The sequence below is a fragment of the Molossus molossus genome, unplaced genomic scaffold (assembly GCF_014108415.1).
Source record: "Molossus molossus isolate mMolMol1 unplaced genomic scaffold, mMolMol1.p scaffold_m16_p_13, whole genome shotgun sequence".
NCBI classification, from domain to species: domain Eukaryota; kingdom Metazoa; phylum Chordata; class Mammalia; order Chiroptera; family Molossidae; genus Molossus; species Molossus molossus.
The window spans coordinates 14,897,130-14,918,399 of NW_023425348.1; the positions used below are offsets into that span (position 1 = coordinate 14,897,130).

Below are 21,270 nucleotides of genomic sequence, written 5' to 3' on the forward strand. Positions count from 1 at the left end.
CTAATGATTGCTAATCATTTGGATAGATGTTGTATAGAGGATGCAATACATAAAAGGTCTTTTTGTTTTGTTTTACTTAAAATAATTTAATATATTAATTCTCTTTTATTTTTATTTTTTGTTTTAGGAAGCTATCATACAAATAATGAAGATGAGAAAGAAAATTAGTAATGCTCAGCTGCAGACTGAATTAGTAGAAATTTTGAAAAACATGTTCTTGCCACAAAAGAAAATGATAAAAGAGCAAATAGAATGGCTAATAGAGCACAAATACATCAGAAGAGATGAATCTGATATCAACACTTTCATATATATGGCATAATTTTGAACATCATGGACAATATTAAGAACCCAAATTTTGGAGTGCTTGGGCAGAAAGTTGTAACAGCTTTTGCTGGGGGAAGGTTTATTTGGACTTTGATTACACAAATATTAAAAATCTGCCTTACCTAACAAAACAACTATATTTTGCCAATCACATTAGTTAGCATGATGGCATTCCCTTCATGTTACACACTCTTTAACAGCATGCTGTTTTGTGGAGACACTTGCATTCATGAAGAGCCCTTTATGAACTTTTAAAAGTAAATTGGACTTATATCCACCAGAAGAAACACAGTTGGGAAGGGTGAGGGTGGGGTTCTTACTGCTTTTTTTTCCCTCTCTTACAAAAATGTACTTGCACAAGGAAGGATCTTCAGATATTTGTGCACTGAAAAATGCTGTTATGTGTTGTTTTTAAAATGCAATTAAAACTAGAAATAGCACTCTTGGTTTCTTTTGATCAAAAGAGTGAGCTGGTCTACACAACATTGGGAGAGGGCAGATGTAGGTGAGAAGATAAGTATTTAATAAGTATCAAATTATTTGTTCAAACATTGCTTCAGTATAACTGGATTTTAATGGTGACCTCAAAATAGTATTAAATTTTTCCAACTTACAAATGTTGGTTTTCTTTAGTCAGGAGACTGCTGTTTTAGTTACTTGTTCTTAAATGATGAGTATTTTTTATCTTATATGGCTGGAGAGCTTCTTTTGCAAAAGTGAAACTTATATTGTTTCTTCAATTGTTTAAAAAAATGTATGGAGATAGGTCATTTTGATTGAAGAATCAAAATAGCAAAATTCAGTGTGTTTACTAATACATTATGCTCTCATATAATATACAGTTATGAAACTGATCCCTTAATCTGTAGCACTGAAATATTTTGGTATTTTAAAGTCTCTTGATTAGGGATTTGTAGGTTACCAGAAAGGATGACCTTTTTCTGCTTTACAAAGTAGTCAGTATCATTTACCTAGGGAGAAGAGAAAAACCACAACATAGGAAAGACCTGACAGGCATAAGCAAAATTGTTGCAGTCTTAATATGAGCAGTAAACTTGCCTAATATATATGTACATATATATTTATATATTTTAAAAATAAACATTTTTAAAATGTTCAAAAGGCAACTGTTACTTTGTTCCTTTTAGTCAGTCCAAAGTAGCAACTTATTAGTTGCTGGTAACTGAATATTCAGAGCAGTAAAGATTTTCAGACTAAGGACATGAACAACTTAAAAGAGAAAAACTTATTCCCCATTGGGAAAGTATAGCTCAGCATGGATTTTTATTCATTATGGTACACATTTCAAATTTTCTTGCAAATTATTTTATATCTTGTTTGATACTGAGTAAAATTTTTAATGTACAATTTTGAAGCTCGTAGGACATGGCGTGCCGGAGCTTTGAAAGGCATACAGTGTTAACTGCAGAGTGCTTTCGAGAGCATTTCATGGAATCTGCCCCCAGCCCCGAAAGGCTTGGTGTGAACTGCCTGGTGAAAGGAAGGAAAGCAGATATACAACACTTAAGGTTTTGCTGGTTATAGTCAAATGACTGTCCTGAAACTGATAGGAAATTGGAATTTTGTTTCTAATTTAAAATCTTAAACTTGAGCCCTAAGGTAGCATATGTCAGTTATTAGACCAAGTATGTTGTGACGAATTAATTTAGTGCTCATCATTTTCTCTAATTAAATGACTGCTAACAATGGATAAATTCTTTTAAAATTGTAATAATTGTGGTCCTTGTGTTTAACAAATAGTTTGCTATTGACATATTTGTTTATCCAATACAAGAATGCCAAAGGAAGAAACAATGAAAGGAAATATTACAGACCATTTTTTAAATTTGTTGTTTGAAATCATAATTGTTCTCAGAACTTTTTTGAATTTCTAATCGTTTTGGTCATTTAACAGTGAGAGCCATGATGTTTTAATTTAATAAAGGCAAATTTAATGCAAAAGTGGGTAACTCATAGCAAACTTTTCTATTAAATTTTATAAATTTTTTAATAGCTAATTATGTCCTAATTGTATTTTGGGGAATAGAAGAGCAGTAAATACTGTAGACTCACAGCTTTCATCATTTTTTTTGTTGTTGTTATATACACAAAAGGTTAACTACTTTTTTGTGTTTATGAAAACCATTCAATTGACAAGGTGCCTATACCATTATCAAATTTCCTTTAAATATGTTTTGACAGTAGATTTGCTAATTTAAATAAAAAGAATCGGGCAGGGGGAGGGGGAATACCAGCAATTTACTAAAGACAAAATCACATTTAGTATTCTCTATCAGGTCCCTTTCCTATAATGTATACTTAAAATTAGTGCTATCTGAGCAGGAATGAAACCTGACATAGTTAAGGGAAAATACATATACTTTTGTTGTTGTTGTTTCATGAGTATTATGGCAGTAGGACTCTTCTTGAGTTAATTTAAACTTCAGGCCTTCATCTTCTAATTTAAAGATGGAGCCATCTCGAAAATGTTAACCATTGTTGCATCTCATTGCCAGAGTAAATACACAGGAAAAAAATTTACAAAGTAAAATATAAAACAGTTTTAATGCTTACAAGAAGATAAATATTAGACCATTACTGTTCCAGTGATTTAATGAGGATCTTGAAATAAATTCTGAAGTCTTCCAACTTTTACATTTATTGGAGGGGGTCTCTGCATTCTGTCAGCCTCTTTATTTTTGTCTCTTACTTTGTGCATAAATGTTAAAATTTCCAAAAATGAAGTGACAGCTTTCTTACTTCCTATTCAATGTAATACAAAATATGACTGGGGTAGTTTAAAAATACTATGCATTATTTGCAGTAGGATTTCATTAGCCCTGCTCAAAGGGCACATTTTAAAAATTCAATTTGGGTAAAAGATTTGCTAGTTTTTCAGAAAGATTCGCTATTATAAACTCAGGCTGGATTTTCTGTTTTCATGTAAATGATGGGGATGCTATCTTACAAACTCTTCCAAGGTCATAATTGTGAAATAAACATCACATGAGAGCTTTCCTGTCATCTACACTATATATGTCATCTGGAGTGTTGAACAAAGTTGAGTTCCTAAGTTGTACTCTATCTTCATATGGTATATACAATTTTGAATGTGTGCCACTACATACTGAGATGATAACGCTGTACAATTTTAAATAGAAGCAGTTTCTGTATGCAGTAGGCTGAAATATTTTGATGAACTGCTTAATTTTTGGATTTTATTTTTTAAGTTGTATAATTTATTTTCTTGCAAAATAAAAATGTAATATAAAAGCTTTCACCTACACAGAAAATGTTGATGTTCTACTGTAAAATAGTTTATAAGAGTGATTTAAAAATTTATAATAGGTATATTTATATATTTTATGGTGAAATAGTACATTTCAGCAGCCTTAGGAATAAGAAATATGAAAAGTAACCCACTTATGTCTTTTAGATTTCAAATTCTAGTTCAAAATGAAAGATACCAGGAATGTAGTTTTTCCACTGATACTAGCATAAGGCTATCATGCCTGGAAGAAGTAAAAAAATTATGAACCTGAAAGTGATTAATAAATTCATTCATCGATTTAGCTAGGCCTTGTAATAAGCAGAATTTAAATTGCATATTAGATCAAAGTCAAAAATACAAAATAAATTATTTTGTGCTTTGTATATAAATGAAAACTTGTGAAATGTTTACATTTCAAAGCTAGAGATAGTATAGTAATAAGGTTATAAAAATGGACCTTGTCTTTATTGTTGGCTGCTATACCAAACTAAAGACTGGGTGGCTTATAAGCAACAGAAATTTATTTTTCACAGTTCTGGAGGCTGGAATCCAAGATCAGGGAGCCAGCATGGTTGATTCAGATGAGCAACCTTTTCCAGATTGCAGACTGCTGACTTCTCGTTGTACCCTCACGTGCAGAATGAGGGCTTAGAATACTCCATGTCTCTTTTGTAAGGACACTAATCCCATTTGTGAGGACTCCACCCTCATGACCTAATTACCTCCCAAAGCAAAGCCCCTCCTCCTCCCATAACATCACATTGGATTAGGTTTCAACATATGACTTTGGGGTAGACAGACCATCCATAGCACTTCATAATGACTGTAAACTGAACCCTGGACTTGAATGATGTGGGGGGCGGGGGGAGCACGATGACTTTAAATGAAGACAGAACATCTCAGTGTAAGTTTCATCAGAACCTGACTTCCAGTCAAGATGGCAGCGTAGGTAAATGCAGTATCACGTCCTCCCACAACCACATCAACGTTACAACTAAACTACAGAACAACCATCATTCAAAACCACCTGAAATCAAGCTGACTAGAAGTCCTACAACTACAGAATTAAAGAAGCAGCCACATCGAGACTGGTAGGAGGGGTGGAGGCGGACAGGCTGGTCCCACACTCACGTGTGGCTGATAAAAATCAGGAGGATACCTCAGCTGGGAAGGTCCTCTCTGAGGACTGAGGGGTCCCCATCCCACACCAGATGCCCCGCTCAGGGTTCCAGTGTCAGGAAAAGAAGTCCCCATCACTTATGGCTGGAAAAACCAGTGGGAACTGAAGCTCAGGGAGGCTGAGGTGGCTGGAGCCCCAGGCAGCTTCTCTTAAAGGGCCTGTGCACAAACTTATCGGACTCTCTCCCTCTAGGCTTAGAGGGGAGGCAGCTCGAGGGGTGCCAGAGACATACAAGGAAGAACTGCGCTGTTTGGCATTGGAGTGAGGGCTGGAGAGGGGGCTTTCTCTGGGACAAACAGAGGCCTTTGTTCCTTTGGTGAGCCCTTCCCTGGGGCGGCAGACAGCCACCATATCTGGGACTTCAGCAACCGGGTTTATACTGGTTGCCCCACCCTGGTGATTCCCTGAGGCCCCGCCCCACCCAACTTTCAGGCCCACCCACGCTGTTGCCAGTTGCTTAACCATAGGATTGGCCTGTCTTGGATCCTGCTTCAGGTTTTTCTAAATTCTTTCAAACAAGCAGCATCTGGTCTCAGCTAGCCCCACACCTCTCGTTAAGTAATACATAGAAACAAACAGGGAGGCACCCAAAATGAGGAGACAAAGAAACAGGTCCCAAATGAAAGAACAGAACAAAACCACAGGAAAAGAACTAAGTGAAATGGAGATAAGCAACCTAACAGATCCTGAGTTCAAAATACTGCTTATAAGGATCCTCAATAAACTTAGTGAGAACCTCAACGAACTTAGTGAGGGCCTCAAGAGCATAAAAAAGGACCAGTCAGAAATGAAGAATGCACAGTCAGAAATAAAGGAGGCACTAACTGAAATAAAGAATACACAAATTCAATAGTAGAGCCAAGAAGCAAACCATCGATTTGGAATATAAGGAAGCAAAAAACACCCAATCAGAACAGCAAAAAAAAAGAAAAAAAAAAGAATCCAAAAACATGAGGATAGTGTAAGGAGCCTCTGGGACAATTTCAAGCATGCCAACATTCTCATCTTGGGGGTGCCAGAAGGAGAAGAGAGAGAACAAGAAATCGAAAACCTATTTGAAACAATAATGGCAGAAAACTTCCCTAACTTGGTGAAAGAAACAGACATACAAGTCCAGGAAGCACAGAGAGTCCCAAACAAGATGAACCCCAAGAGGCCCATACCAAAACACATCATCATCAAAATGCAAAAGGTTCAAGAAAAAAGAGAGAATCTTAAAAGCAACAAGAGAAAAGCAGTTAGTTATCTACAAGGGAGTTCCCATAAGACTGTCAGCTGATTTCTCAAAAGAAACTTTGCAGGCCAGAAGGGAGTGGCAAGAAATATTCAGAGTGATGAAAAGCAAGAACCTACAACCAAGATTACTATATCCTGCAAAGCTGTCATTTAGAATTGATGGCCATATAAAGAGTTTCCCAGACAAGAAAAAGTTAAAGGAGTTCATCACCACCAAACCGTTATTATATGAAATGTTGAAGGGTCTTTTTGAAGAAAAAGATAAAATATATGAACAAACAAAATGGCAATGAATACATATCTGTCGACAATGGAGTCTACAAACAAAATGAACAAGCAGAACAGAAACATTCTCATAGATACAGAGAACATTTTGTTGGTTGCCAAATGGGAGGGGGGTTGGGGGAATGGGTGAAAAAGGTGAAGGAATTAAGAACAAATTGGTTGCTAGACTGACAAACCTCAAAGAGAAGGGGGTTAGGGGGTGGGAAGAAATAAACCAAAGAACTTATATGTGTAACCAATGGACAGAGACAACAGTGTGGGGAAAGGCAGGAGGTGGCAGGAGTGAGTAGGAGGGCATCAATGGGGAAAAAATGAGGAACATCTGTAATACATTCAACAATAAAGATTTAAAAAAAGTTTCATCAGAACCTAGAATTATCATTAAGTTTAAGTTCCTGGGCCCTTTACTTGAACAGGCCCCTTCCAAGGCCGTAGGAATTTTGTATTTGTAATTTATATTTTTCTGCGTGTCCCTGAAATATCAGAAGTTGGATCCAGTCCTGGTAAAACTCAATGCAAAAACAAACCTGTCTGGCACATGGTAGGCACTCAAATGTCAGTGGTATGAGTGAGAGCATGTGTGTTTGAGAAGTCAATATTTTAAGTTTTAAATGGGGAAACTTTTTTGTAGTTGCTTATTCTAGGCTATAAAATATGGACTTTGTATACAAAACTTTTTTGACCAATGGACTCTCTGGAGCAGGGATCTTAGACTATTGAGGAATTGAAGACTTTTATGAGCATGGGATTCAAGGGAAAGACATGCATATCAAAGATATAAATGATTCTGTGTATGTTTTAAGTGTTCCGACATCCAAGATTGAAAATCAAAATGAGGGAAGAGTAGCAGTTTGCTCTGTGGCTTGGTCATGTCCTAACATCACAAATTCTAATCCATACTTTAATTTTTGGCTGTTTATCTAAAGAATGACAGGAGACTTCCGTGGGTGTTTAGGAGTTTTGCTATTTTCATTTAATGATAATTGCAGTATGTCCTTTATTGTATTGTAGTTACTCAGGCAAACTAATACTACTTAAGATGTTCTACAACAGTGATTGATAGTTGAATGTTAGCAATGGGAACCAGGAAGGCGAAGTTTGGGGAAAGAGCCAACTCTGCAATGAGCCAGGTTTGAAAATTTAGTACTCCTTATTATCTTGCCTATAAGAAAGAGTGGGGCTTGGGAGTATCTTTACAAGGTTCTTTTCCTGTGACTGTTAATGTGTAACATTTCCCCCCACTCTACATTATCCTCTCCATTCTCAGCAGAAGACTTTGCTTTGAGAAAATGCAGAAGAAACAAGGCCTTCCCCCTGAACTTTCACAACTTGCCTTCTTTCCACCTCTAAATTTTACCTCTAACAATGTGCATCTTAATCTGCCTCTCTGTCTCAGAGGAAAGAGACACCTCACTTCTTACTCAAGGCCAGCCATTTTATCCCATCACTGAATCCCTTCTACCTCCTGTGTTTTGCTCTAAAGATACCTACATTTCCGCCTGGCTGGCCAGTGTGGCTCAGTAGTGGAGCATTGACCCATGAACCAAGTGGTTCAATTCCCAGTCAGGACACGTGTCCAGGTTGTGGGTCTGATCCCCAATGGGGGGGGGTCAAGTAGGAGGGGGCCAATCGATGTTTCTATCTCTCTCCCTCTCCCTCTCTCTCTAAAATCAATAAAGAAAAACATTTTCTTTTTAAATTTACATTTTCTATATCTTTTGCCCATCCTTCTTTTGGTTATTTCCTCCTTAACTTACAACAGGAGGTCTCAGAGTTTTGGTCTACAGACCAGCAGCATTATCATCACTTGAGAACTTGCTGGAAATGCAAGACTTGAGCCCCACCCCGGACCTACTGATTCAGAACTCTTCCAGTGAGGCCCAGCAATCTGAATTTTAATAAACCCTCCAGGTAATGCTGATGCACAGTCAAGTTTGAGGACCACTGGCTTACAAACAAATTCAAGTATAAGTATACACCATGCTTAAAAAATGTCTTCCTCTACCCTGGTCATGCCATGTATGACCTTATTTCTCTCCTTCCTCTATTCTTTGCTAACCATCTTGACAGAGTAGTCCATAGTCTGATTGCCTCTATTCTGCTGGGTACTCATTGGTTTATGTTCCCACTGGTCCTCTTGCCAAGGTCATCAGAGACTTCCCTATAGCTTAATCAGAAATGCAACCTTCCTCTTACTTGATCTCCTTGCAGCATTGGCACCTTGAATACTCCTAGTTTAATAAATTTGTTTCATCCCTTAGCTGCAAAGATATCATGATAACCATTCTCTCCTGGTCTCACACTAACCTCTCTTATCTTTCTCAGTCTCGTTGTCTAGCTCTTTCTCAGCCTGCACACCTCAGGATTTCATCTCGGCTCTCTACTGTTGCTCAGCTACATGCTCTTCCTGGGTGATTTCATCTACGTCTATGGCATCTACGTCTATCTGCACGTTAATGCTCCAGACTGTCTCCAGCCCAGTTTTCTCTCCTAAGATCCACAAGTGTTTTCAGCAATTTTTTTCTTTCCCATTTTGTTTTGTTGTGTTTTTATTTTATGTTGCTTTTCTTTTGTTTTTGTTTTTTATCCTCACCCGAGGACATTTTTTGCATTTATCTTCAGATAGAGCAGGAGGGAGAGAGGGGTGAAGAGAGAGAGAATCATCGATGTGAGAGACACATCGACTGGTTGACACCCACACAACCCCACCTGGGGCTGAGGACAAACTGCAACCAAGGTACGTGCCCTTAGCGGGAACCAAACCTGGGACTCTGGTCTGTGCGCTGACGCTCTAACTGCTAAGCCAAATGAGCCAGGGCTTCTTTTTCATTTTTTAGAGAGGGAGAAGAAAAGAGAGAAAAACATTGATTTGTTGTTCCACTTATTTATACATCTATTGATTGACTTTTGTATGTGCCCTGACAGGGAATTGAATCCACCACCTTGGTGTATCAGGACGATGCTCTAACCAACTGAGCTACCCATCCAGGACTCCTTAATGACTATTTCAGTCTCCCAGGTTAGGAACTTCGATACATTCTTTATTACTCCCCTCCCCACACCACATTATTAATTCCACTTCTATATTATCTCTAGAATCTGACCTTTGTTTACTTTCTACTGTGTTTTCTGAATAAAAAAGACCATTTTATTCTATGCTTATACCATCTGAGGTAGGGAAGGACTAGCTGTTGGGTTGCTTCTTGCCTACATGTTGAAGTAGAGTATCTAAATGTACAGACTGTCCCAGCTGGTATGGCTCAATGGATTGAGCATCATCCCATGAACTGAGAGGTCCCTGATAGATTCCCCATTAGGGCACATGCCCAGGTTGTAGGCTTGATCCCCAGTAGGGGGTGTGCAGAAGGCAGCCCATCAATGTTTCTATTTCTCTTCCTCTCTAAAAAATCAGTAAAAACAGCACTTGTTGTTTGATGAATTGTTGATGGCAGCCATTCTGGCAGATCTGAGGTGATACCTCATAGTCATTTTAATTTGCATCTCTCTGATGATTAGTGATGTTGAGATTTTTTAATACGTCTCTTGGCCATTTGTATATCCTGTATGGAGAGGTGTCTATTTAGGTCCTCTGCCCATTTTTTTTTACTTTTTTTTTTTTTAATTCCTTTATTGATTTTAGAGAGAGAGAGAAAGTGAGAGGAAGAGAGAGATAGAAACATCAATGAGAGAGAACATCAACTAGCTGTGTCCTGTATGTTCCCCACCGGGGATCTGGCCCACAACCTGGGCATGTGTCCTGATTGGGAATTGAACTAGCGACCTCTTGGTGCATGGGTCAGTGCTCAACCACTGAGCCACACTGGTTAGACTCTGCCCATTTTTTTAGAGAGAGAAAGGGGGAAGGAGAGAGAAATAGAAACATCGATGAGAGAGAACATTGATTGGCGACCTCTTGTTGAATGGGTCAGTGCTCAACCACTGAGCCACACCAGCTAGGTCCTCTGCCCATTTTTTAATGGGATTCTTTGCCTTCCTTTTGTTGAGTTGTATGAGTACTCTATATATTTTGGAAATTAACCCCTTATCTGATGTATCATTGGCAATTATGCTCTCCCATATAGTGGATTCCCTTTCCATTTTGATGCTTGTTTCTTTTGCTGTGCAGTAACTTTTCAGTTTGATGTAGTCCCATGTATTAATTTTTCCTTTGTTTCTCTTGCCTTAGACATTGTATCAGTGAAAATTCTGCTGCATGTAATATCTGAAATTTTGTTGCCTACATTTTCTTCTAGTATTTTAATGGATTCATGAGTTACATTTAAGCTTTTTATTAATTTTGAGTTTATTCTTGTGTCTGGTGTAAATTGGTGGTCTAGTTTCATTTTTTGCATGTAGCTGTCCAATTTTCCCCACACCATTTATTAAAGAGGCTGTCTTTACTCCACTGTATGCTCTTGCCTCCTTTGTCAAATATTAATTGAGCATATTGCCTTGGGTCCATTTCTGGGTTTTCTGTTCTGTTCCATTGATCTATATATGCCTGTTCTTATGCCAGTACCAGGCTGTTTTGATTACAATGGCTTTGTAGTATAACCTGATATCCAGTGTTGTGATGCCTTCTTCTTTTTCAAGACTGCTGTGGCTACTCAGAATCATTTTTGTTGTTGTTCCATGTAAACTTCTGGAGTGTTTATTCTAGTTCTGTGAAATATGTTGTTGGTATTTTAATGGGGATTGCATTGAATCTATAGATTGCTTTGGGTAGTATGGACATCAAGCAACAAGTGCTGGCGAAGGTGTGGAGAAAAGGGGACTCTAGTACAGTGCAGGTGGGAATAAAGACTGGTGCAGCCCTGGCCGGTTTGGCTCAGCGGTTAGAGCGTCGGCCTGCGGTCCAGAGAGACCCGGGTTCGGTTCCCGCTAAGGGCACGTACTTCGGTTGCAGTTTGTCCCCGGCCCTGACTGGTCGTGCGGGTGGCAGCCACTCGATGTGTCCCTTTCACGTCGATGTTTCTCTCTCTCTCTGTTCCTCTCTCTCCCTCCCACTCTACCTGAACAACAACAAAAAAAAAAAATGGAAAAATGTCCTCGGGTGAGGATAAAAAAAAAAAAAAAGACTGGTGCAGCCACTATGGAAGACAATATGGTGTTTCCTCAAAAAATTAAAAATTGAACTGCCATTTGACCCAGTGATCCTGCTTCTAGGACTATATCCTAAGAAGCCTAAAACACTAATCAGAAGGATTATATGTACCTCCTATGTTCATAGCAGCACTATTTACAATTGCTAACATCTGGAAACAGCCCAATTGTCCATCAATAGATGAGTGGATAAAAAAGCTGTGGTACATATATACAATGGAATACTATACAGCTGTAGGAAAGAAAGATCTCTTATACTTTGAGATGACATGGAGGGACTTGGAGAATATTATGCTAAGTGATATAAGCTGGTCAGAGAAAGACAAGTATCACATGATCTCTTATTTTTGGAATATAATGAACAAAATAGACCCAGAGACATAGAAGTAGGGTTCAGACTGACAAACTTCAGGGGAAGCGGGGGGCAGGAGGGAAGAGATAAACTAAAGAACTTATGGATATAAGCATAACCAGCCCTGGAAGGTTTGGCTCAGCAGTTAGAGCGTCGGCCTGCAGACTGGAGAGTCCTGAGTTTGGTTCCCGCTAAGGGCATGTACCTTGGTTACAATTTGTCCCCAGCCTCGGTTGGGGTCGTGTGGATGGCAGCCACTTGATGTGTCTCTCTCACATCCATGTTTCTCTCTCTCTCTTCCTCCCTCTCTCTTCCTGCTCTATCTGAAAATAAATGCAAAAATGTCCTCAGGTGAGGATAAAAAAAAAAAAAAGATACAAGCATAACCAATGGACATAACAACAATGCTGGGGGGTGGAGAGTGGAACAGGAGGAAGGTATCATTGGGGGAAAAAAAATTTGTCACAAAAATGAATTAATTTTTAAAAATCAATTAAAACATTTTTATAAAGAGTCCTTTAAAAAAATAAAGAAATATGCAGACTGGTAAGATTGTATTTGCTTTAAATCTGTGGTTTTTCTAGACCACTAGCCTATCTCCAGTTTTTCTTATAATTGAGCCTATACTTCAGGTCTGAGGCCTGAGATACCAGGCCTGAAGTAGATCATCCCCTTTAGCCTATGGCTGAGGGATCACTCCAAATCTGAAGCATAAAAACAAAGGATTTTCATCTTTTAAAAATTTCTCATACCCTGGCCATTTTTGCTCAGCAGTTAGAGGGTCAGCCTGTGGAATGAAAGATCAGTGTGTATTTGATTCCCAGTCAAGGGCATGTACCAGGATTGTAATTTCAATCCCTGAATGCGGAAGGCAACCAATAGATGTGTGTCTTTCACATTGATGTTTTTCTCTCTCTCCCCCTCCCTCCCTACCACTCTATCTAAAGATCAATAGAAAAATATAATTGGGTGAGGATTTTATTAAAAAGTTTCTCACACTTTCTAGTATAATTTCTTGCTCAATTAAGGACCCGCTATTTGTAAAATTAAAATCATAGGCTTGGGAACTACTGTTGATGAAAATACATCTAAAGGTGGAGGGGCCCTGGCCGGTTTGGCTCAGCAGTTAGAGCATCGGCCTGTGGTCCCGAGAGACCTGGGTTCGGTTCCTGATAAGGGCACATACCTCAGTTGCAGTTTGTCCCCGGCCCTGGTGGTGCGGGTGGCAACTACTCGATGTATCCCTTTCACATCGATGTCTCTCTCTCTCTCTCTCTCTCTCTCTCTCTCTCTCTCTCTCTCTCTCCCTCTCTCTCTCTCTCCTCCTTCCCTCCCTCCCTCCCACTCTCTCTGAACAAAATATCCAAAAATGTCCTCGGGTGAGGATAAAAAAATAAAAAATAAAAAAATAAAGGTGGAGGGTTTGGCCAGTGTGGCTCAGGGGTTGAGTGTAGACCCATGCACCAAGAGGTCACCAGTTTGATTCCTGTTCAGGGCACATGCCCAAGTTGTGGGCCCAGTCCCCAGTGGTGGGCATGAAGAGGCTGCAATTGATGTTCTCTCTCATCGATGTTTCTCTTTCTCCCTCTCTCTCTAGAAATCAATAAAGAAAAAAATTTCTTTTAATAAAATAAAATAAAGGTGGAGGAACATGCAACAAGGCCAAACATCATTCTCTGGACGAGTAGGACTTCTGTCTTACACTCTTCAAGAACTTCTAAGATATTTTTCTTTGGTATCTTTTTGTTCTAAATCCCAAGATAAATCAGATGCAAGTTATTTTTAGGAACTGTCTACTATTGTTTGTGTATCTTCCTCTTGTAATCATTTTCTTAGATACATAGTTTCAAGTGACAAAATAAAACAATTTAGTAAGAACTTTGATAATTCTTTTTTTAAATATATTTTTATTATTATTTTTTTTAGAGGGAGAGATAGAAACATCAATGAGAGAGAAACATTGATCAATCAGTTGCCTCCTGCACATCCCCTACTGGGGATTAAGCCCACAACCTGGGCATGTGCCCTGACCAGGAATTGAACTGGGGACCTCTTGGTGTATGGAGTGACACCCAACCAACTGAGCCACACCGGCCAGGCAAGTTTGATGTTCTTTATTCAAGGAAAAACAGTCCATGGATTAGGGGAATACAGTGCCCCACAAGCAGCTGAGCATTTTTCCCAAGGGATTTTGGGCAAGAGTAAGTTTTGAAGAGTGTCAGAAGCAGCAACGTGGAAACAGGGCACGATTGGCTAACAGGGCAAACAGTACAAGGAAAGATTATTTGGTTTAAATTAATTGACTGGGGTTTCTTATCTGTCTTTACTTAGAACAAGGAAATCATTACAGTTGGGGTTTGGCAGGCTGGACATACTGTGCTTCTGGTTAAGAGGAGCATTTACACAGACATAAGTTACTTAAGTTTCTGACTTGGCACCCTGGGCAGGAGTGGCTTGATCTTGGGCCTAGAGATTTAGTTCAACAATGGGGTACAAACATTTCTAAATGCCCACTAAAGAAGCTGTCTTGATTCTTTGTACTTCCTAGGATTTCAAGGAAGGAGATGCTTTATGGGACATATATAATAAATAGAAAATATAAGGAAATGCCATATGTAATTCTACCCAGGATGAGTATATTCATTTGGTAGGGTTGCTGTAACAAAGCACCATACATAAGCCAGGTGGCTAAAAAACAGAAATTTATTGTCTCATGGTTCTGGAGGCCAGAAGTCTGAATCCCAGGTGTTGGCAGGATTGGTTCCTTCTGTGGGTTCTATGCCTCCTTCCTAGCTTCTGGTGGTTGCTGAATGTCCATGGTGCTTATTCTGTAGATGCATCCCTCCAGTCTCTGCCTTGGATTCCACATGGCTTTCTCCACTGTGTGTCTGTCTCTCTTATCATAAACACACCATTCATTGAATTTTGGGCCCACCCTATTCCAATATGACCTCATCTTAACTTGACTTTCTGTGCAAAGACCCTATTTCCAAATTAAGTTACATTCACAGGTATGGGGGTGGGGCTTTGGGGGACACTATTCAACCTAGTACAATGCATGATTCCAATAGACTAATTATGATAGAAGTTACTTGTTATAGAAGAACCTAATTAGAAATGAATAGCAAACATCCTTGTAATATGAATCTAGTACCCACATTTTTTCCCCTAAATTTTTCTTATTTTTTAATTAGTGCCCTGCTCTGAAAATATTGTGCCTAAAGCTAACTTCTACTTCTAGAAAACCACTCTGAGGCTTCTGACTCTGGTTGTGGGCCTTTACAGAGAGGAAGATTCCTATAGCAGGGATGATAACTCAAAGCTACAAATTCAGATATGGAAAAATATTTTTAATTCTCTCTTAACTGGGCTTAATTTTTTTTCTTTATTAATTTTAGAGAGAGAGGAAGTGAAGAGGGAGAGAGCCATAGAAACATCAATGAGAGAGGACACTGATTGGCCGCCTCCTGCATGGCCCCCATTGGGGATCGGGCTCACAACCTGGGCATGTGCCCTGACTGGGAATCGAACCAGCGACCTTTTGGTGCATGGGTCAATGCTCAACCACTAAGCCACACTGGCTGGGCAATTTTTTCTTCTTTTATCCTCACCCAAGGATACAGCCACTGATTATCAAGAGAGGAAGGGAGAGAGAGACACACACACTGATATCCACACACATACCCTCTCCCCCACAGATGCCCTGACAGGGGATCAAACTCACAACTCCTTGGTGCATAGACAATGATCCAACCAACTGAGCCACCTGGCCAGGGAGACTTAATTTTTTTTATCCTAACACTCCATTTCTATCACATAAAAGAAATGTTAATTTAATCATTTCACCTAAACTCAGTCAAATTCAATTATCTTTTTATAAATTTTAGGTTTAAGCTTCATCACTTCTCAGTTTTTCCTTCATCCGTCGTAGGTTTGCATCTGGTCCTGGGCTGCCTCACACCCAGACATGGTCCAACCTCCACATTGACTTGTATGGTGAGGCCCAGTTTCCCTAAGTGGGGCTTCGTGAGGATCACCAGCTCCAGCACAGCTAACTTCTATACTCTTTGCAGCTACAAGAGGAAAATCACCCATTTCGCTGTTTTAGGCTTTTGGGGTCATGGGGACTTTCTGTGAGGACACCTTAAGCCCTTTATACCCAAGCACCCTAAACAGCCACCTCAATATCTTTAAGCTTTAGTGCTGGTGTGGGCTAGTTTTTAAACAAACTACAGAACTCAGATCTACTCTCATAACTGATTGTGTGTGTGTGTTTCTATTGTCTCCCTCCCCTGTGGCTGGGCTGCTGGAGGCAGAATCGGGGCCTTGTCTCAGGGATACTCCTCACTGAATCCTCTGGCTTTCTCTCCTCTGGCTTTTTCAGCTCTAACCTTTTGCTCCTGAGTTCAACTTAACCAGTCTGGGGTGGTGGTGGTAGGAAAATGGACTTTCAAATATTTCTTCTTTCACTTTAAATTTTAGAATAAAAAATTTAGCCCTGGCTTGTTTGGCTCAGTAGGTAGAGCGTTGGCCCACAGAACAGAGTCCCGGGATTGGTTCCTACTAAGGGCAGTTTGTCCCCGGCCCCAGTTGGGGTCGTGTGGGTGGCAGCCACTCCATGTGTCTCTCTCATATCGATGTTTCTCTCTCTCTCTTCCTTCCTTTCTGCCTCCCACCCTATCTGAGGATAAATGCAAAAATGTCCTTGGTTGAGGATAAAAAAAAAAAAAAAAAGAATAAAAAATTTAGTATCCTTTTATTTGTTTTGGTTCTGCTTTCCCTCAGGGTGATCATGACTTCACAGGCTGATGTAAATGAGGATGTCACAGATTTTACTTTTATTCATTCATTTATTTATTTATTTAATCCTCACCTAAGGATATTTTTTCCATTGACTTTTATAAAGAGTGGGAGGGAGAGAGGAGGAGACACACACACACACACACACACACACACACACACACACACATCAGTTTGAGAGAAACGATTGGTTGCTTCCCATACATCCTCTTCCGGGGTGGTGATCAAACCTGCAACCCTGGTACATGCCCTTGAATGGGAACCAAACCCATGACCCTTTTGGTCCGTGGGTCGACGCTCTAACCACTGCAGCAACCAGCCAGGGTTGATGCATAGATTTTATTTTATTTCTATTTATTTATTTTTTAATTAATTTATTTATTTTGGTTACAGATGTTTCTCCTTTTTCCTCCACTGATTCCCTCCTCCTACTTCCCTCCCCGCCCTGTCCCCAGCCCCGTTGTCCATGTCCATTGTTCATGCACACAAATTCTGTGGTTTATCTCTCCCCCACCACCCCTTCTGGGGATTGTCAGTCTGCATCCCACATCCACGTCTCTGGGATTACCCCATTCCTCAGACTGTTATGTTCATTATATTCCACAAATAAGTGAGATCATATGATACTTGTCTTTCTCTGTATGGCTTGTAAGATAACACTTTCCAGGTCCCTCCAGGTCATCTCAAAGGATAAGAGATCTTTCTTTCTTACAGCTGCATAGTACTCCATTTTGTATATGTCCCACAGCTTTTTGATCCATTCATCTACTGATGGACACTTGGGCTGTTTCCAGATCTTAGCTAATGTAAATAGTGCTGCTACAAACAAGGGTGTACATATATTCTTTCTGATTGGTGTTTCAGGCTTCTCAGAATATATTCCTAGAAGTGGGATCACTGGGTCAAATGGAAGTTCAATTTTTAATTTTTTGATATAACACCATATTGTTTTCCATAGTGGCTGCACCAGTCTGCATTCCCACCAGCAGTGTACTAGAGTCCCCTTTTCTCCACACCCTCTCCAACACTTGTTTGATAATTTGTTGATGGCGGCCATTCTGACAGGTGTGAGGTGATACCTCATTTTGTTTTAATTTGCATCTCTCTGATGATTAGTGATGTTGAGCATTTCTTCATATGTCTCTTAGCCATTTGTATGTCTTGTTTGGAGAGGTGTCTATTCAGTTCCTCTGCCCATTTTTTAATTGGGTTGTCTTCCTTTTGTTGAGTTGTATGAGCACTCTATATATATATTGGAAATTAACCTCTTGTCTGATATATCATTGGCAATTATGCTGTCCCATATAGTGGGTTGCCTTTCCATTTTGATGATTGTATCATTTGCTGTGCAGAAGCTTTTGAAATTGATGTAGTCCCATGTGTTCATTTTCTCCTTTGTTTCTGTTGCCTTAGGTGATGTATCAGTGAAAATTCTGCTGCATATGATGTCTGAAATTTTGTTGCCTACAGTTTCTTCTAGAAGTTTTATGAATTCATGGGTCACATTTAAGTCTCTTATCCATTTTGAGTTTATTGTTGTGTATGGTGCAAGTTGATGGTCTAGTTTCATTTTTTTTGCATGTAGCTGTCCAATTTTTCCAACACATTTATTAAAGAGGCTGACTTTACTCCACTGTATGCTATTGCCACCTTTGTCAAATATTAATTGAGCATAATGTCTTGGGTCCATTTCTGGGTTCTCTGTTCTGTTCCACTGGTCTATATGCCTGTTCTTGTGCCAGTACCAGGCTGTTTTGATTACAGTGGTATAACCTGAAATCTGGTAATGTGATCCCTCCTATTTTGTTCTTTTTCAAGATTGCTGTGTCTATTCGAGGTTGTTTTTGGTTCCATATGAACTTTTGAAGTATTTGTTCTAGTTCTGTGAAGTATGTTGTTGCTATTTTGATGGGGATTGCATTGAATTTATAGATTGCTTTGGGTAGTATGGACATTTTAATGATGTTAATTCTTCCAATTCGTGAACAAGGTATGTGCTTCCACTTTTTTATTTCTTTTTTCAATGTCCTGTAATTTTCTGTGAATAGGACCTTTACTTTTTTGTTAAGTTTATTCCTAACCATCTTAATTTTTTTTTACCATAATGGTAAATGGGATTGTTTTCTTAGTTTCTTTTTCTGTGAGTTCATCAGTGATGTATATGAATGCCATCAATTTCTTGACATTCATTTTGTATCCTGCTACTTTGCCAAATTCATTTATTAAGTCTATTAAATTTTTGATGGAGTGTTTGGGGTTTTCTGCGTATAGTATCATGTCATCTGTGAATAATAACAGTTTTACTTCCTCCTTTCTCATTTGGATCCCTTTTATTTTTTCTTCCTGTCTGGTTGCTGCGGCTAAGACTTCCAGTACAATGTTAAATAAGAGTGGCGAAAGTGGGTATCCCTGTCTTGTTCCTGTTCTTAAGGGAAATGCCTTTAGTTTTTGCCCATTGAGTATGATGTTGGCTGTAGGTCTTTCATAACTGGCCTTTATTATGTCGAGATATGATTCTTCTATTCCCACATTGCTGAACATTTTTATCAGAAATGGATGTTGCAATTTGTCAAAGTCTGTTTCGGCATCTATTGATATGATCATGTGGTGTTTATTCTTCATTCTATATATGTGGTATATCACATTTATTGATTTGTGAATATTGTACAAGCCTTGCATCCATGGGACAAATCCCACTTGATCATGGTGAATAATTTTTTTTGATGTATTGCTGATCCAATTTGCTAATATTTTGTTCAGTATTTTAGCGTCTATATTCATCAGGGATATTGGCCTGTAGTGTTCTTTCTTTGTAATGTCTTTTTCTGGTTTTGGAATTAGAATTATGCTGGCTTAATCAAACGAGTTTGGAAGTCTTCCTTCTTCTTGAATTTTTTGAAATAGTTTGAGGAGAATGGGTGTTAGTTCTTTTTTGAATGGTCGGTAAAACTCCCCCAGGAAGCCGTCTGGGCCTGGGCTTTTGTTTGCTGGGACAGTCTTAATTACATCTTCAATTTCTTCTGTTATTGGTCTGTTCAAGTTTTCTATCTCTTCCCAGTCTAGTTTTGGGAGACTATGTGTTTCTAAAGATCTGTCCATTTTGCTTAGATTGTCAAATTTGTTGCCATATAATTGTTCGTAGTAGTTGTTAACAATCTTTTGTATTTCTGTGGTGTCAGTTGTTACTTCTCCTATTTTACTTCTGATTTTGTGTATTTGGGTTCTCTCTCTTTGTTTCTTGGTGAGTCTAGCTAAGGGTCCATCAATCTTGTTCATCTTTTCAAAGAACCAGCTCTTTGTTTCATTGATCCTTCGAATTGTGTTTTTGGTCTCCATGTTATTTATTTCTGCTCTGATCTTTACTATTTCCTTCCTTCTACTTGCTCTGGGGTTTTCTTTTTGTTTGCTTTCTAGTTCTTTAAGTTGTGAGGTTAGATAGTCTATTAGAGATTTTTTTTGTTTCTTGAGGTAGGCCTGTAGTGCTATGAACTTCCCTCTCAGAACTGCTTTTGCTGCATCCCATAGATTTTGTGTTGTTGTGTTTATTTTCATTGATTTCCAGGAAGTTTTTAATTTCTTCTTTGATCTCCTTGATAACCCAGTCATTGTTTAATAACATGCTATTTAGCCTCCATGTGTTCAAATGTCTTTGCATGTTCTTGTTACAATTGAATTCTAGTTTCATGGCATTGTGATATGAGAAGATGCTTGATATGATTTCAATCTTCTTGAACTTGTAGAGACTTAGTTTGTGTCCTAACATGTTGTCTATCTTTGAGAATGTCCCGTGTGCACTTGAGAAGAATGTGAATTCTGTAGTTTTGGGGTGTAATTCTCTGTAGATATCTATTAAATCCATTTGGTCTAGTGCTTCATTTACAGTCTCTGTTTCCTTGCTAATTTTTAGTCTAGAGGATCTATCTAGTGATTTCAGCGGGGTGTTGAAGTCCCCTGTTATGATTGTATTGCTATCAATTTCTCCTTTAAAGTCTTCCAGAAGATTTTTAATATATTTTGATGCTCCAATTTTGGGTGCATATATGTTTATCAAGGTTATATCTTCCTGTTGGATAGATCCTTTCAATATTATGTAGTGGCCTTCTTTGTCTCTAGTTATGGCCTTCATTTTGAAATCTATTTTATCAGACATGAGTATTGCTACCCCAGTTTTTTCTTCCTTTCTGTTTGCTTGGAAGATTTTTTTCTATCCCTTCACTTTCAACCTGTGAGTCTTTTGTTATGAGGTGGGTCTCTTGTAAACAACATATAGATGAGTCATGCTTTCTTTTTTTTCTTTTTTTTCTTTTTTTTCTTTTTTTATAGAGTGGGAGGGAGAGAGAGGAAGGGAGAGAGAGAGAGAAACATCGACGTGAAGGGACACATCGAGTGGCTGCCACCCGCACGACCAACCAGGGCCGTGGACAAACTGCAACCGAAGTACGTGCCCTTAGCAGGAACCGAACCCGGGTCTCTCCGGACCGCAGGTCGACGCTCTAACCGCTGAGCCAAACCGGCCAGGGTGAGTCATGCTTTCTTATTCATTCAGCTACTCTGTCTTTTTATCAGAGCATTCAATCCATTTACATTTAAGGTGATTATTGATATGTAATTATTTATTGCCATTTTTGTTTAGTGTGGTTTTATTTTTCTTCCTGTTTCTCCTGCTAATTACAACAGTCCTTTTAACATTTCTTGCGTGCTGGTTTGGTGCTAATG

General features: G+C 39.0%; 2 protein-coding genes across 2 annotated transcripts in view; both read left to right on the plus strand.

The window, feature by feature from the left end:
* Window positions 1-1,389, plus strand: part of CUL5 (cullin 5) — a 108,561-nt gene extending 107,172 nt beyond the window's left edge. The window contains exon 19 of the mRNA XM_036257696.1: window positions 128-1,389. Within this exon, the coding sequence (XP_036113589.1) occupies window positions 128-322 (195 nt within the window). The 3' untranslated portion in view covers window positions 323-1,389. The remainder of the gene's footprint in view (window positions 1-127) is intronic.
* The window catches only part of ACAT1 (acetyl-CoA acetyltransferase 1), a 61,761-nt gene that overhangs the window by 6,510 nt on the left and 33,981 nt on the right, over window positions 1-21,270 (plus strand). The window contains exon 2 of the mRNA XM_036257698.1: window positions 9,225-9,318. Within this exon, the coding sequence (XP_036113591.1) occupies window positions 9,298-9,318 (21 nt within the window). The 5' untranslated portion in view covers window positions 9,225-9,297. The remainder of the gene's footprint in view (window positions 1-9,224; window positions 9,319-21,270) is intronic.